The sequence below is a fragment of the Emydura macquarii genome, unplaced genomic scaffold (assembly GCF_026122565.2).
Source record: "Emydura macquarii macquarii isolate MOO-44397 ecotype Brisbane River unplaced genomic scaffold, CSIRO-AGI_Emac_v2 contig_2636, whole genome shotgun sequence".
Lineage (NCBI taxonomy): Eukaryota > Metazoa > Chordata > Testudines > Chelidae > Emydura > Emydura macquarii.
The window spans coordinates 1,637,838-1,654,632 of NW_027132773.1; the positions used below are offsets into that span (position 1 = coordinate 1,637,838).

Sequence of the window (16,795 nt, forward strand, 5' to 3'; positions counted from 1 at the left end):
ATCTGTTTATACTGCTCTCATTTTCCTTTGCTGGCGTAATGGACACTGAGGCAAAATGTAATGACAGAATTAATGTATTAAGCTCTCTCTTTATCCCAGAGCACAGACACTCAGAACTGAAAGCAAACTTCGGTTTGTGATTTTTGTTACATCAGTACAGCTGCTTTTCTTCTGCTTTGGGTAAATTATCTTCAAGGATGTTGCATTATTTGTTAGCAGATGCTACCTTTAATATGAAGAAGGAAATGAACCTGGTTCTGCTGTACTTCTGACCAGCCTTCTGTTCTTGATGACATACTGATTAACATGAAGGGGAAAAGACCTGGCCCCAGGTATTCGGACAGAGAGTAAAGGGACACGCAGATAATTAACTTCTCTGTTGGAACACTGGGGCCTTAATCCCAGTGTGATGATTGGTTGGCTAGTCATTACTACTCTCAGGCTGAAGGTCTAAACAACAACAAAACAGCATCACCCGCAGAAACAAGAAGATAATTCTGTAAGGAATGGGTTACACTTCTAGTATTCTATTCTATTCTATTTGCTGCATTGAATTACACTGAAGCATGGTGATTAAGACTCCAATCCTGGAACTGACTCTGCATAGGGGACCTCTATTAGCTGCTCTGTTTGAGCATAGGGATCTGCCCACAGGGAATAAATTGCAAGATCAGAGCCTAAAAACTAAGCCATCTATGGTATCATTTATATTGCTATGTTGAGGGTCTGGTGAAACCCTGTTGAAGCTGGTGGGTGTAACAGCTGCCCTTCATTCAGGATAAATGTAAAAAAACCCAAATAGCTGAAACAATAGAAGCCACCACCATGCAAAACACAAGGTACATTCAAGTCTGGTCAGGAATTTCAGTGATGTGGGCAGAGGGTTTCATAGGGCTCTAAGTGCAAATGGAGGGGGCTGGGTATTATTGGATGGAGCTACGTATGTGAGAGAGAAGCAGCAAAAACACCCCAGAATCACACAAAGAAGGCAGCAAGGAAGCAACAGAGAAAACCAGAGAAGCACTTGTAATGTGACCCTGAGGCGGGGTGGGGGGGAAGAAGAGAGAACTTTTGAGCAGAGTGCAGGCTGAAAAGAGGCTTGAATCTGTGAGCAAAGAAACTGTCTCTTGCTGTTTGCTTCCTGTTGTGGATAGGGGAACCATCCCGCTCCACCTCAGTGCCGAGCACTGTGTCGGTGCAGAGCGCCCAGCCAGCACTGGATTCTCGTCAACCTGGCACTGATCCGGGGAGTGGCATTGCCGGTCGCCATCGTCTCACTCCCCGATGCCGAAACAGCGTTCGCAGAGCACCAGGGCACTGGTCTCCCTCCCTGTGGCACCTCATCACAGCAAGGGAGCCAGCCACTGCCCCCATGGTCGTAAGGCAGTGAGTCTTTTTCCTCAGGGGAGGATAGACCAGTTACCACCTGCTCTGGGCAGCACCATCTGCCAAAGGCACAGAAACAAGGTCCCTGCCCTTCAGCTCCTGGTTGGCCTCAGGGCCAGTGCCGCCGACACATTGGCTGTATTGGAGCCCCGGATGGTTTCCGGTGGCCCCATGACCGTACTCTTACAGGTCCTCTGGCAGACAATCTGCGCTGGCAGCCCTGGAGGGTGCTCACGATTCGGCGTCAGAGGAGGATTCTGACCCCCAAGAGGGGACATCTGTGTCAGCTCCCCGGCAACAGGAGGAGATGCCGCCACCTCCTGTGCCAGCACAATCATCGTCATCCCCAGACGAAGTGGTCACGACAGGGCTGTCTGTCCCACTGGATGATTTTCGGGCCCACCAAGGGCTCCTTAAAAGGGTGGCCTAAAATTTAGGCTTGGAGGCAGAGGAGCTCAAAGAGACCAGGTGCCAGCCTGAGTTGCCCTTCCAGTACACGAATGGGTGCTTAGGGTGGTTAAAGCCTTGTGGCCGATGCTGTCGTCCTTGCAGCTGACTTCAAAAAGGGTGGAAAAAAAGTGCTACGTTCCCACCAGGGGTTCCAAGTTCACTCACCCTTCCCTGGGTTCCCTGGTAGTGGCGGCTGCCAATGAGCGAGACAGGCAAGGTCAGCCTAGCTTGGCTCTCAAGAATAAGGACAACAAGAAACTTATTTCCTATTTGCGAGCCTGCAATTTCGTATTGCTAACCAACAAGTGCTGCTGGGCAGGTACAATTACAGCCTTTGGGACTCCCTCAAGCGCTTTGGGGAGACCCTGCCACAGGAGCAGGCGCCTGAATTTGCCACCATCTTAGGGGAAGGGAGAACGGTGGCCAGAGCCATTCTGCAAGCAGCCTCGGATGCGGCAGACTCGGCAGGGAAGTCCATGGCCTCCGCTATCTTCATGCACCAGTGCTCATGGCTGCTGTCCTCCAGTCTGTCCCAAGAGGTACAAAAGTCCATGCAGAACCTTTCCTTCGATGGGAACACTCTGTTTTCAGATCAGACCCACGCTAAGCTCCACGGTCTGAAGGACTCAAGGGCCATGCTGCGCTCCTTGAGCCTTTATACTCCTCAGGCCTCGAGGCGGCAGTTCTGTCCCAGCAGCAGCAGCAGCAGCCAAGGTACCAGGCCCCATGCTATGGCTCCTATAGAAGGATAGAGATGGGTTTTCGGAGACGCCAGCCAACTGGGGCCTCTGCATCAGCTACCCAACTGGGGCCTTCCAGGCGCTCGAGCAGTCAGCACCAGTCCTTTTGAAGGTGCACCTGAGGACGGCGTTCTGGTCTCAGAGTAGGATCCTCCCTCCTGTCCATTCCTCAACTGCTTCGCCCCACTTCCTAGCCAAATGGGCCAGAATAACATCGGACCGTTGGGTCCCTGGCATCATTTCTTCCCCCTCTCCTCACAACCCTTCCTCCCTGTCCCGCTTCAGGGACCCCCTCTCAAGAGTAGCTTCTTGTTCAAGAGCTGGGGAGTCTTTTCAGGCTGGGGGCTATAGTGGACATTCTGCCAGACAGGAAGGGGAAAGGATTTTACCCCCGGTACTTCCTCAGCCCCAAGGCGAAAGGGGGTCTCAGGCCCATTCTAAACCTGCGTCATCTCAACAAATAGCTCAAGAGGCTGAAGTTCCGCATGGTCTTCCTAACCTCAATTATCCCTTCCTTGGATCCAGGAGACTGGTATGCCACCCTTGACCTAAAGGATGCGTACTTCCACATCGCAATCTTCCCTGGTCACAGGCATTTTCTCCAGTTCGTGGGGGCTAGTTCCTATTACCAGTTTATGGCCTTACCCTTTGGTCTGTCTTCTGTCCTGAGGGAGTTTACAAAGTGCATGACAGTGGTGGCCACACACCTAAGGTGCCAGGGCGTACAAATATATCCATATCTGGACGACTGGCTGATCAGGTCCGGAGCAGCCTAGATCTCGTGTGCATCACCTGCTGCGTGTGGGCCTATTAATAAATGAACAAAAGTCAACATTGATGCCTGTGCAGTGGATAGAGTTTATTGGAGTGGTTCTCGACTCCATGCAGGCCAGGGCTTTCCTGCCTCAGCCTCATTTCGAAAACATGTCTGGCCTCATTGCGTGCCTTCGCGCGTATCCCCTTACAAGAGACAGGTCTTGCTTGCAGCTGTTGGGCCATATGGTGGCATGCAAAGTTCATTGTAAAGTTCGCACTCCTAAGGCTCAGGCCGTTCCAAACATGGCTGGCTTCACCATATGCTCTGAGCAGACACTTTCTGGACTGAGTGATCACAATATCGCTCCACATCCTGTCCTCAGTGGGCTGGTGGCAAGACCCCCCCCGCTCAGTGATGCAGGGTCTGCCGTTCAAGGAGCTAGCTCCCTTGATCACTTTGGTGTCAGATACTTCAGACTTGGGGTGGGGGGCCCATATCAGCTCCAACCACAGCACTCAGGGGATTTGGTCTCACGAAGAGCGGAAGATGCACATAAATGTAAGAAAGCTCAGGGCGATATGCCTAGCTTGCGAGGTGTTCCTTCCCTTCATCTCAGGGAAGGTAGCGCAGGTTCTAACGGACAATACTGCCGCAATGTACTATATCAACAGGCAAGACGGGACTCTCTCACCAGCCCTTTGCTGGGAAGCAGTGTGTCCGTGGAACCTTGCAGTGAGTCACAACTTTCACCTCATAGCCTCCCACCTCCCGGGCATCAAGAATGCCATGGCAGACCACCTCATCAGGTCTTTCTTACCCTCCTTCCTCCCCCCCGCACGAGTGATCATGTCATCTCAGGGCAGCTTGTATGATCTTCCAGAGGTGGGGTCCTCCCCAAGTGGACCTGTTTGCATCCAAATGGAACAAGAAGTGGCACCAGTTCCGCTCGATTTGCGGGCTCGACGAGAGATCTCTGGCCGATGCCTTTCTCTTCTATAAGGATAAGGTCCAGTTGTGGCCTCACCGTGCCTTCTCACCCAAGGTAGTGTCTCAATTTCAAAACAACCAGGATTTATTTCTTCCAGTGTTCTTTCCCAAACCACATGGCTCAGAAGAAGAACGGAGATGGCACACACTTGATGTTAGGAGTGCAACTTTTCCTTGTGGTGGCGGATAGGATGAAAGACTTGCCTGTCTCCTTCCCATGAATTTCCTCTTGGATAACTTCCTGCATCAAATTTTGTTACGAACAGACGAATGTGCCTTTGCTGGGGATTGTCACAGCCCATTCCACCAGAGCGTAGGCTTCCTTGGTGGCTTTTCTGGCACAGATTCCCGTGCAGGACATCTGTAGGGCCGCTACCTGGTCATCGGTGCACATCTTCATGTCCCACTACGCCTGTGTTCAACGGGCACGGGACGATGCCAGCTTCGGCAGAGCGGTGCTACGAACAGCTCATCTGTGAACTCCAGGCCCACCTCCAAGGTACTGCTTGTGAGTCACCTAGAATGGACTCAACATGAGCAAACACTCAGAGAAGAAAAGATGGTCACTTACCTTGTAACTGTTGTTCTTTGAGATGTGTTGCTCATGTCCATTCCATTATCTGCTCCCTGTCCCCGCTCTCGGAGTTGACGGCAGGAAGGAACTGAGGAGGGCGTAGGGCTGGTGGTGCCTGATATACCGTGACATGGGTGCAGGACTCCAAGAGGTGCCAGACCTGGCCCTACGGATATTGCTAAGGGAAAAAAATTCCAGTAACCATGCATGGAGGTGCGCACATACCTAGAATAGAACGGACATGAGCAATAAATTCCGAAGAACAACAGTTACAAAGTAAGTCACTGTCTTTTACTCCCATGCAAAATCCTAGTGTCTCTCCTATGTGGAAGGAACTGTTCACTCAGGTGTAAGCCTTTGTAGGTTTAAGGCATGGGACAGTTCCATGTGAGATATAACAACATTTTGAAGTCAACTGATTGTGTTCTTGCAGAGTAAGGTAACTTAAGAAGCACACATGCACCCCCAGCTCTTTTGTTTGGGTTGGTTTGCTGTGCTCTATGGGTACATCTACACTGCAGCTGCAGGTATAATTTCTAGCTCAGGTAGATGTACATGTGCTAGCATTGATCAAGCTAGTGTCCTGAGAACAGCTGTGTAGCCACATGGCACGTGCAGCAGCACAGGCTAGCTACCTGAGTACGTACCTAGGGTCTTAGATGGGCTTGTATTCAGGTAGCTAGCCTGTGCCACCAGGTCTGCTATTTTTAGTGCACTAACGCAATCAAAGCTAGTGTGTGTATATCTTCCCAAACTTGAAACTACACCTCCCAGCTGCCATGTAGACATATGCTCAGATATGTTCTCACCATTCCTCTTCCAACCCAGCAGAGGGCATGAGCTCTTGGTGTCCTCTGCCTCTTTAGGTGCTTGCTTGCAGACTGATGGTTAAGTGCCAGGAGAAGAGTGGTGAAAGCCGCCTTTGGTTCTAGACCGGTGCATTGAGCGGACTGATGCTCACCCGGGGGTTGCTCAGTCATATGAGACTTTACAAAGGTGGTGCAAGGAAAGAGGCAACAGGCAGGCCATATCAGAGCAGAGAACACTGGATTACTCACAGGCCACAGCTTAAGTAAGTGAAACTTCTGCTTTTATTAGTGAAACCTCCCCAGTCACTTTGTGTAACTCATTTGGTAGATCAGAGAGTTTCTTTTCTAGAGAAAAAGGTCATTTAATAAAGTGGAAACTCTACAGATTGTTGCAGGGAAATCTATGGACAGTCTTGAGAAGGCTGTTTAGATGCAAGGGACCCAATTAAAAACTCTACAAGCAGCTGTCAAAACAATGATTACAGATAAATTATGAGTCCAGAGGAAAACTGAGAAGTTTGAAACTCTAAGAGTCATGAGAATTCCTAAAAAGGTTAGAGAAGCTCCTCAGAACATGTATCCAAATATTTTGTGAAAGTCTTAATATTCACAGATGGACATTTTTTCCCTTGTTAACAAAGGCATATTTTTTGCTTGACAAGTGGAAAGTGTTGCCACCTGTGAAACGATTATATGGGGTTGTTAAGTGGACTCTTAGTCTGTGACTGAGATTTTTAGAAATTCTGGCTGCAGGCCAGCTCTCAAGAGGAATACTCTTAACGTTTGTTTTTTCCTGTGACCGAGATTGGATCCTTAGATTATTTTGACAATGCCACAACAAATTGTTTTATGGGGGAAAAGTGCTCATGTTTCCTCGATCTCTGGAGCCACTGAAGTGAAGACTGTGATTCTCGTTATGTGAACAAGATGTTCTTGATGTTGATACTATGTTTTCTCCCATGTATGCTTCCATCTGTTGGGTACATGGGAATGCTTCGATTTTATTTATTTTTTTAACAGTTGGATAAGTTGGCCTCCTCCTTTAAAAGGGGAGCTAATCTAATGAAGCCTGAGATTGCATCAATCATTACTAGTACAGATTTGGATCAAATTCTTGAGCTTAGTTTAGATAATATAGAACTATAGCTGCTTTAGTTATTTGCTTTTTGAGATGTATTTAGAGAATGGTCTATTTGTTCTTGAACCTTTAAAAATGATAGATGGAATACTTGTATCACAGACAGAACTCAGAGTGGTTGTTGCTGTTAGGAGATGGGTAAATGAATGCACCTTTATTACATTTAATGGTGCTATGCCCATTTGCACAAGCTGAGGATCTGGGCCATTATTCAACCTGAATGAGTTTGGAAATAGGAACTTGTTTGTTATATGCCTGTTTTGACTTAGTTTTTTGTTATGGCTTTTCATGTATCCTTTCCACTTTCTACTCATCTGAGAGCTAGCGTGTGAAAAAGAATTAATTTTGCTAAATGTAGTGTGAAGACTATATCATTTCCTATACCTGTCAACTATTGATCTATTTCTAGCAACCCCTACACTTCAATATAAAAACTTAAACCGATGATTAAGAAACGTTAGCGTACATGCCATATAGCCTTGTAAGTCGTTGTCCCAGTACTCCAGAGAATATCACTGAACTTCTCTCTGATACGTCAAATATTGTAAAGCTGAATTTCCAAAAAGAAAAGAGGGCTTGTGGGTGGTTATTATATTTAACACTTATACATGGTTAAGGGCTGTCTCACAGGATAATACATGCAGGCTACTTGGTTGCCGACGTCAGGATGGAAAGGTAGGGCAGCAGGAACAGAATGTAACCAATGGTTAGCTACAGAGCTGCAAATCAGAGTGGGTTGCAACACATCTTGATTTACAAGACTCAACTTAGGTGAGAGCTATGACTGATTTGTGAGTCCCGTGTTAGTGTTTAAATATTTAATCCTATGATACTTTCATTCAGCAGCTTTCTTGAGGCCTCTCCTCCACATTTTTTTTTTTTTTTTGCTCTCTGTCAATGTTCTTTAGGGCTCAGTCCTTGTCCCTTTCCTTCTTTCCCATGGGTGACTACATCTTCTCTGTTGGCTTTCAGTTTCATTTCATTTCATTTCAGTCTTTGGGCTGACTACCCCACTCTCTTTATTCAGTCCTTTATCTGCAACTTTCTTTCAATGCCACCTGGGTGAACACCCACCAACTCAACTTAATACAGTGTTTATCACTTTGCAACCTGAACTGGGGGAGACCTTTAGGGCTACCACTGTATAAATGATTAATAATAATGTGATAAAACTGCATTTCCACCCTAAAAAAGCCTTTCCTTTGCTATCACCGATAATTCCAGCATACTTGGATCGTAAACTCTTCAGGGCAGGGACCATCTTTTTGGTACATGTTTGCACAGCGCTTAGCACAATGTGGCTCTGATCCATGACTGGGACCCCTACCTGATAGTGCACTAAAAGTAAAAATAATAACAACCACCATCATCCCAGTTACCTTAGCACACAACTGTGGACTCATGTTTGGCTCCTTTCTTCTTTTCCTCTCCCAGGCTTTCATCCAATCCTCTCGTTTTCCCTCTGTAATATCTCCAAAATACACCCCCTTCTTTTCTATCCCAACAGCTAAATTCTGACCCATTCATTAGTATATCCTGCCTCAACTACTCCAACATCCCCCTCCTTTCTAGCTTCCATGATTCACAAATTGCTCCCCTCAAGACCAACATGAGGCAGCTAAAACATTCTTCCTTACTTGCTGAGTTGATCATTTTCATCCCCTCCCTAAATCACTACGCTGTCTTCCATCAAATTCAAATTCCTGAGCCTCACTTTCATACTCTGCACAATTCTGCCTACATCTTGTCCCTAGAAGCCCCCACCTCCTTGGTTCATACCTGGAGCTCTGCCGACTCCTTCCTGATCCTGCGTCCCACACAACCTGACTCTCTGCCTCCTCAAGCTTCATTTCTTTGTTAGCTGGCCTGGCTGAACTCATTTACACTGTCAGCTCTAGACTTGATTTTCATTTTTCTATCATTTATGCCTAAAACCTGCACCTACAATTCTAAAAATCTGATCTTTGTAGCTGCCTCGTACATGGGCCAAGAGCCTGCCAGAATATACTTAAGCTCTCTAATTCTTGTTCTCAGTATTATGTCTCTTCTGGTACCTTGCCGTTTTCTATTCCTTCTTGTCTTTCTTCTTTTCTACTCATCTTTCCTTCACCGTGTATGTCTCTTCTTGTTGCCTGTATTCCACTTTTATTTCACACTTATCCAGGAACCACCCCAAAATCAATACGTCTGAGAAGCCAAGAGCGCAAAACTATTTTGTGCAGTTATTTTGTGTTAATTAGAGCTTGGTGAATAATGGATTTTTTGAGTTTGCTGGCAGTTTTGAAAAAAAAATCATTTTGGGTTGAATTGACAACACTTTTTCAAAATTTCCCTGAACCGAAAAGTTAAAAACAATGTTGTCGGAATTAATTGAAACTGATTAATTGACGCTTAGTCTGGTTGTTAAGGCACTCCCCTAGGATGTGAGTGACACAAGTTAACTCCCTGCTTCAATGATTATTATGCAAGGTGGAACAGTTTCAACAGGAGAGATTGAGGGAGCAATCCCACACATAGCAGACTATCCCATAGCCCAGCGGTTAGGGCACTCTCCTGAGAGGTTGGAGACCCCTGTGTCAGATCAGGCAGAGGGGGCAATTAAACTTGGTCTCCCACATCCTGGGTGCATGCCCTAACCACTGGGCTAAAGGGAGTAAGGGAGATCTCTACCACCTCCTTTTCTCCCCAGACATTTTGTGAATCCTCTTTGGCTTTTGACAAATGCCCGAAATAAAAAAAATGTTGTGTCAAAACGAAATTTTTCCTTTTGACATTGCTGAAATGTTTTGATTTTTTGGTTCGGTCGAAACTAGTCAGCAAACTTGACATGAATTTGTGAAGTTTTGGGTTGACTGAAACTGAATTTTTTGGTGAATAAACTATTTGCTAATAATAATAATAATAAAAATCACCCAACTCTGTTCCTAATCAGTAGTATGTGTCCCAGTGCTCGCACTTCTTCTGGGTTCCTCCTCAATAAGCCTGACAGTGAATTCAGACTTGTTCTCTATGCTGTCCCGTGCAGAACTGAGAAGAGAATGTAGCTATAGGATAGTTAGGGTAAACTGTTTCTGGCTTCAGACTGATAGATAAGGGAGACGATTAGGTAAAGAGGCTTGGTCTGTACTGAAATAAAATACTACTCTATATTTGTTGTGCTCTACTGCCTCCTAATAGGATAGAAATCCCCTAAAATATAAGCTCTGGTTAGAACTTCAGGGTATTTCTACACTGCAGTTTTACAGCCTTGCAGCCCAACCTCCACGCACCTCAGACAGTTGACACAGGCCAGCTGCGGGTGTTTTATTGCTGTGTAGACATACCCTCAGAAAGCTTGTCCTGGTGAACTAGTGAAGACCCTGATGAAATGCCTTTTTCTGTTTAGTGACAAATTTTATTACAAATTACATATATTTGGAACACCGATAGAAAAGAAAGTACATAATCTATTTACAGTCGCTACACATTTACATATATTATATACAGATGATGAATTTAGTAAAATATGTGAGCAGAAAATAGAAAATATAGCAAATATCAGTATGAAACTGTACATGGCTTATTCTCATGCCCTTTAGAGTGGTTGTATTTTACTGTAGTAATAAATACAGTTCTATATTTACAAATTTCATTTTTTTAAAAAAACAAATGAATTTTAACAATTTCAAGTTAAAATATCTGATCAAAATATTTTAAAAATCGCATATAAAAATAAAAGACCCATAGTAGCCTTTTGTTTTGGACTTTCTGCAAGCTATAAAAGTTCAGATAAAAGTAACTTTCTTTAACTAGTCTTTAAAATTATAACATTATTTTGCTTCTCAAATCATTTTACAAACTTTTTAAATATAGCAAGCTGAGGAGACATTTCACTGACATTAAGCAGTGCAGCACAGATGGACCCCAGTTAAAATAAAGCTAAATAAACATGATAATAAGTATTGTGCAGTGGTTGACTGATACTCTGTTTAATCCAAAGTGGTTTCAGAATTCATTCTCCAGCTGTAGGCTGTGCTGCTTCAAAAGCCACAAGAGATAGAGGATTAAGATAACCATGCAGCCGGCTTTACCAGACATAATTTTTGCATTTGTTCGTTTTTTTCCCAAGGATGCACATGTCAGCCAAAGTCAATGCCATCTGTAACTTCAAAACTAAAAAAATATTTTTTTTTCTCCTCCATTCACACTGGCATTTCTAGGTGTCCACTGCTGGCAACAGACTTTCATCATGGAAATCCATCCTTTGGGTGCCAGGGAGTTACATATTTAACAAATGAAGATCAGAGACCATCTGTAATTGATTATCTTAATTATTTGGGCTCATCTAAGGTAGGTAATGTTGTCCAATACAGTTTTATCCACCTAGAGAGCAGAGTGGCCTTTAAACTAAGAAGCAGGTATTGGACCAGTAAACACTGTTGCTCAGGGGACATTTAAAAAAATAAAACAAAGTCAGGATCTGTGAATACCAATGTCCTATTCGATCTGCTCATGAAAGGAAAGGTGACATCTATGAGAAAATGAGATTGAAAGACCTCCCAAGTATAGTTTAGTTAAGGTAAGTGCTAGTCTCCAAAGGAAACAATGGGAGCCCCGTTGTTGGGGATTCTTTAAAGTAGAGTGGCCAAAGTACCAGGGGGCTTTCCTTTCTAATTGTGGTTCTGAGATACATAACTTCATAGGCCTTGACTCAGCAAGGGATTCAGAGATTCACGGATTTTAAGACGAGAAGGGACCACTGTGATCATTTAGTCTGACCTCCCATATAGCACAGGCCACAAAACCTCCTGAATTAATTTCTGCTTCAATTCCAATAATTGTAATTGAACTAGAACACCTCTTTTAGCAAATCATCCAATCCTGATTTAAAGATTTCCATTGATGGAGAATCTACTACAACCCTTGGTAAATGTTCAGTACCCTTCTTGAACTGAGGACTAGACATGGTATTCCAGTAGTGGTCACACCAGTGCCAAATACAGAGGTAAGATAACCTCGCTACTCCAACTTGATACCCCCTTATTTATACATCCAAGGACTTCCATCAGCCCTTTTGGCCACAGATTTTTTGTATGGTTCTAGTTTTGTAATCAAAATGTTGTGCAACACCAAGTCAAATGCTTACAAGTATATTACATCAACACTATTACCTTTATCAACCACATTTGTAAACTCATCAAAAATGATATCAAATTACTTTGACAAGATCTATTTTCCATACACTTTAATGGACTTCAATGGTATTGCTCATGTGCGTTAAGTCAGGCACATGCTTAAATACCTTGCTGAATCAAAGCCATAGACAGGGACTCTTAAAAAAACAATCATAGCGTTAAAAAGCATTGAGGGAACTTGAACAACCCCACCTGGGGAGCAATCTGTTCCTAACATTTTAAATTCTGTAACTCAACATGCTCAATTAATTAAAACAATGCCGATGCCTCCAAGAAAATTTACCTCTTCAATATACCATTTTTGTTCTTGACTGTCAGATGCCTTTTCTGACTGGTATCACTCTAAGAGAACAACTGAGCCAACTGTATATATGCTAGCAGCTTTCAGGCTTCCTCTTCATCCCAAACAAGATTGGTTTTGAGATTTCCTAAGAAGGCTGACAAGATGTGTGTACTGGTATTTCAGCCTGCTGCTAGTTTTCTTTGTTACTAACTGTTTTCTTTAGAAGTGTGTAACAGTAATCAAGAGCACCTTTAACCCCATTCTCCAGCACGTGTACACACACCCAGTCTTACATTTGGGATTGAAAACTTTGTAAACATATATAACTTTTGGTTTTGCCCCTGAAGTTAGCGACATGGAACAAATGCTACTGACGAAAGATTACGGCTTTCTGTCATTTGATAAGATGATGGCATTAGTGAGTTGCTGGTAGGCATGTCATATGATATGCTGGCACTTGCAAAGGTTACCAGGGCTTGTGTTGAGTCACAGGACTGTTTCTCTACATCTTCTGAATTAACAGAGATCAGACTTGTATGTTTTGATCTTCTCCATAACAAAGTTTGCTTTCTGAGACTTCCCAGATCTTCCTTAAAATGTGGATTGAAAAGTATATAAAGAAGTGGGTTTAGACACGCGGGCAGTGGGACAATCACTAGAAGTATTGATTTAATCACTTCTGGGCTAATAAAAGTGAGGTTTAGTAAGGAGGAAAAAGATAAGAAGGCCACAGGGCAATAGAGAATGCAATTAATAAAAAGTAACAGTGCTATGTGCTTGATCATAGAACAGTCCCAAATATTGTCTAGTTCTCCCTTCTCCAAACTACAGTAGAGTTTTGTATAGGCAACAGTCATCACCAGAAAGCAAAGAGAATTCAATAAGACCAGTGCTACCATGAAGCCCATAGAGTTGGGTTCCCCAAATGGCAATGGTAAACAGAGTGGAGAAACCCCATATTTGCTCTCACTGAGCAGTGGTACCACTGCGATTATCAACGCCAACATAAAGCAAAAGAAAATAGCTATTTTCACATTAGCAAGAGAGGCTTTTGTTTCATACTTTGTAGCATGCTTTATGGAGAACCCACGTTCGAGTGCTGCCAGGGTAAGGAGGAAAATGGAAGTCTCTGAAGCAAAAATAGACAGAAGGCCAGTGACTTGGCAACCAACTCCGCTTTCCCACCAAGCACCATATTGAGCAAAGCTGCCAAAGGTTAATGCATCCACACTGGCCAATACACCACTGGACAGACCCATGAGTGTGTTTACAATGGCTATCAGTCCAATTAAAAGTTTTATAGAGGAAATATACAATGGAGATCTGAAGACTGTTGCAGTTAACAGCGCATTGCAAATAAATGCCAAACCCACTATGGTCCACACTCCAATTCGGATTAGCCAGCTACCAAACAGATGGTCACATGGTTTGAAGGGGCCTGCAAGGACAAGAAAGAAAACATGGGAAGACGTAACATGTGAGAATGAAGAATTAATTTGAAACATTTGAAACCCTTCCTAATTTTTATATCTCTTGCTGGTTCCCACCACACGGAGAAGGAGTATTTACCTTCTTTTCCAGCACACACAGCTAAGTAGTGACTTCCAAATGTCTTTTGTCGGTGCATCCTGAAAAGACTGGAGGATGGGCATTTCCTGTCTCCTCCATCTACCATGACCCAGAACAGTTATCACTCTGTCCCTTTTTAATGTGCATTCACTCTCTCTCTCCCCTGTCTCTGTTTTCTTGTTCTATATTTTTCTTTTCAATTTATCTTTGGCTTTTCTTTCCTCCTTCTTCATTTCCTCATGTGAAGAGGAGGCTACCTACTGTCTGGGGTGGCAACTGTGGTGTTGACTAGGGACTCTCTGGGACTAAGCTGCATGTGCTCTCCTTGTGAGCTAGCTGCTCTGAGAATAGCGAGGCTCTGAGAGAAAATAATCTTGGGGTGCTGCCTGGGCCTCCCACCCTGTACAGGCAAGCTGTGTCCATGGCCAGATACATTGGGGGCTGGCATTGGAACAGGGAGAGACTTTCCTTGTAGCAAAGGAAGCATTTAGTGGAAGTGGAATCATACAGGTTTTCCCCATCTCTACTGCTCCTATCATCTCTTCTCTCGTCTACAACACCTCAGGCTGGAAAGCACTGTTCTAAAAAGGCAATGCTAATATTGGGAAATCCTTTGGTAGAGAATGTCTATGTAGGGCAATATAAGTGATATTTGCTCTGTCCCAGACATTGGACCAAACGATACTATTACAGTAGCATAAAATTGGAGTAACTCAGTTGGCTTCAATGGCATTATTCCAGATTTACATTGGAGAGCCTAAGCACAGAATTTGGTCTGTTATAATCTTTTTCTTGATGAATACAGAAAAAAATGGTTGCTAACCTTTCCATAACTGTTGATCTTCGAGATGTGTTGCTCATGTCCATTCCATATTAGGTGTGCGCTGCATACACACTTGCTGGAGATTTTTCCCTTCATTGTATCCATTGGGCCAGCTCTAGCATCTTCTGGTGCTGCATGCTTATGCGCCAAAAAAGGGGTGCCGTCGGTCCTGCACCCTCTCAGTTCCTTCTATCCGTTCAACTCTGACAGAGGGTTAGGAAGGTGGGTCTTTGAATGGACATGAGCACCACATCTCAAAGAACAAGTTATGGAAAGCTTAATAACCATTTTTTCTTCTTCGCATGCTTGCTCATGTCCATTCCATGCTAGGTGGCTCACAAGCAGTACCCCAGGAGGTGGGCTCGGATTTCATGGACAAGTGGACTGCAACACTGCTCTCCTGAACCTGGCGTCATCTCAAGCCTGCTGGGTGATGGTGTAGTGGGATGAAAAGGTATGCACCGATGACCAGGTTGTGGCCATGCAGATGTCTTGGATTGGAACCTGTGCTAGGAACATTGCTGAAGAGGCCTGAGCTTTTATGGAGTGAGTGGTCAGAATGGCTGGAGGTGGGACATTCACCTGCTCCTAGTATGCCCGAATACAGGAGGTTATCCAGGATGAGATCCTCTGGGCTGACACTGGAAGGCTTTTCATCCTTTCTGTCACTGCTACAAAGAATTGTGTGGATCTGCAAAAGCGTTTAGTCCTTTCTATGTAGAAGGCAAGGGCATGCCTAACATCCAAAGAGTGGAGCTGCCGCTCTTTTGAGTTCTTGTGAGACTTTAGGAAGAAGACTGGCAGGAAAATGGTGTAGTTGCTATAGAACTTTGGCAGGAAGGCTGGGTGGGGGAGCAGTTGGACCTCGTCCTTGAAGAACATCACGTATGCCGGCTCTGACATAACGGCCTTGATTTCAGAGACCTTTCTGACTGAGGAGATTGCTACCAGGAAGGCGACCTTCCAAGAGAGAAGCAGTAAAGGGCATGACACTAACAGCTCAAAGGGAGGACCCATAAGCCTCGACAGAACCAGGTTTAAGTCCAATGGGGGGACTGGTTCATGGACTTGAGGATAAAGTCTCTCCAATCCTTTAAGAAAATAGATTATCATCATATGAGAGAACATTGACCTGCCATTCACCGGTGGGTGGAAGGCCGAAATTGCTGCTAAATGCTAAATAGCTTGGTAGATGCAAGAGCTAGACCTTATTGTTTTTAGATGGAGCAAGTAATCCGGTATAGACTCGATGGAAGATTGAGCCAGAGAGAGATCTTGCTGGGATGATCATATTGAGAAATGCTTCCATTTGGCGAGGTAGGTGGCCTTAGTAGATGGCTTCCTACTACCCAGCAAACCTATTGATCCTGTTCCAAACACGCCTGCTCCTCTGGGTTAGCCATGTAACATCCATGCAGTTTAGGTGAAGAGAGCCAAGGTTCGGGTGGAGTAACCGACTGTGGTCTTGTGAGATCAGGTCCAGGTGGAATGGGAATGGTAGTGGGGTTGCTACTGATAGATCTACGAGTGTGCTGAACCAGTGTTGGCATGGCCACACTGGAGCTATAAGAATATCTCTCGCCTTGTCCCATTTGATTTTTAGGCGGACCTTGTGAACCAGAGGAACAAGAAAGAGTGCGTTGAAAAGGAGCTCTGTGCATGTGAGCAGGAAGGCATTGGAGAGGGAGCTTGGGCTGTGCCCACGCAGTGAGCAAAATGGATGGCATTTCCTGTTCTGCTTGGTTGTGAACAGATCCACCTGGGGAGACACCCACCTTTGGAGGATGAACCTGATGACCTATGGGGAAGGGACCACCTGTGGTGAGAGGAGGTAGGGCCACCTTGAATGGAGCTGCTGCCAGAACGTCAATGGGGTTGTGGGACGATTCCTTGAGCTCCTCAATCTCTAATCCCATGTTAGCTACTATCTGCTTTAGAAGCTCCTGATGAGTCCTAAAGTCATCTTGTGGCAGTGAGCTGCTCAGCCCCGAGACAGCCTTGTCCGGGGAGGAGGAGGAAGAGGCCTGTACCGGAGGAGGGGATTCTTCTTCTTCTACCTCCAAAATCTCCACAGGGACCACGTCCTATAAATCAGTACCAAGGTC

At 44.8% G+C, this 16,795-nt stretch overlaps 1 protein-coding gene across 1 annotated transcript in view; it reads right to left on the bottom strand.

The window, feature by feature from the left end:
- Positions 1-10,231: 10,231 nt before the first annotated feature.
- Positions 10,232-16,795, bottom strand: part of LGR5 (leucine rich repeat containing G protein-coupled receptor 5) — a 109,048-nt gene continuing 102,484 nt past the window's right edge. Inside the window, exon 18 of the mRNA XM_067564025.1 lies at positions 10,232-13,736. Within this exon, the coding sequence (XP_067420126.1) occupies positions 12,646-13,736 (1,091 nt within the window). The 3' untranslated portion in view covers positions 10,232-12,645. The remainder of the gene's footprint in view (positions 13,737-16,795) is intronic.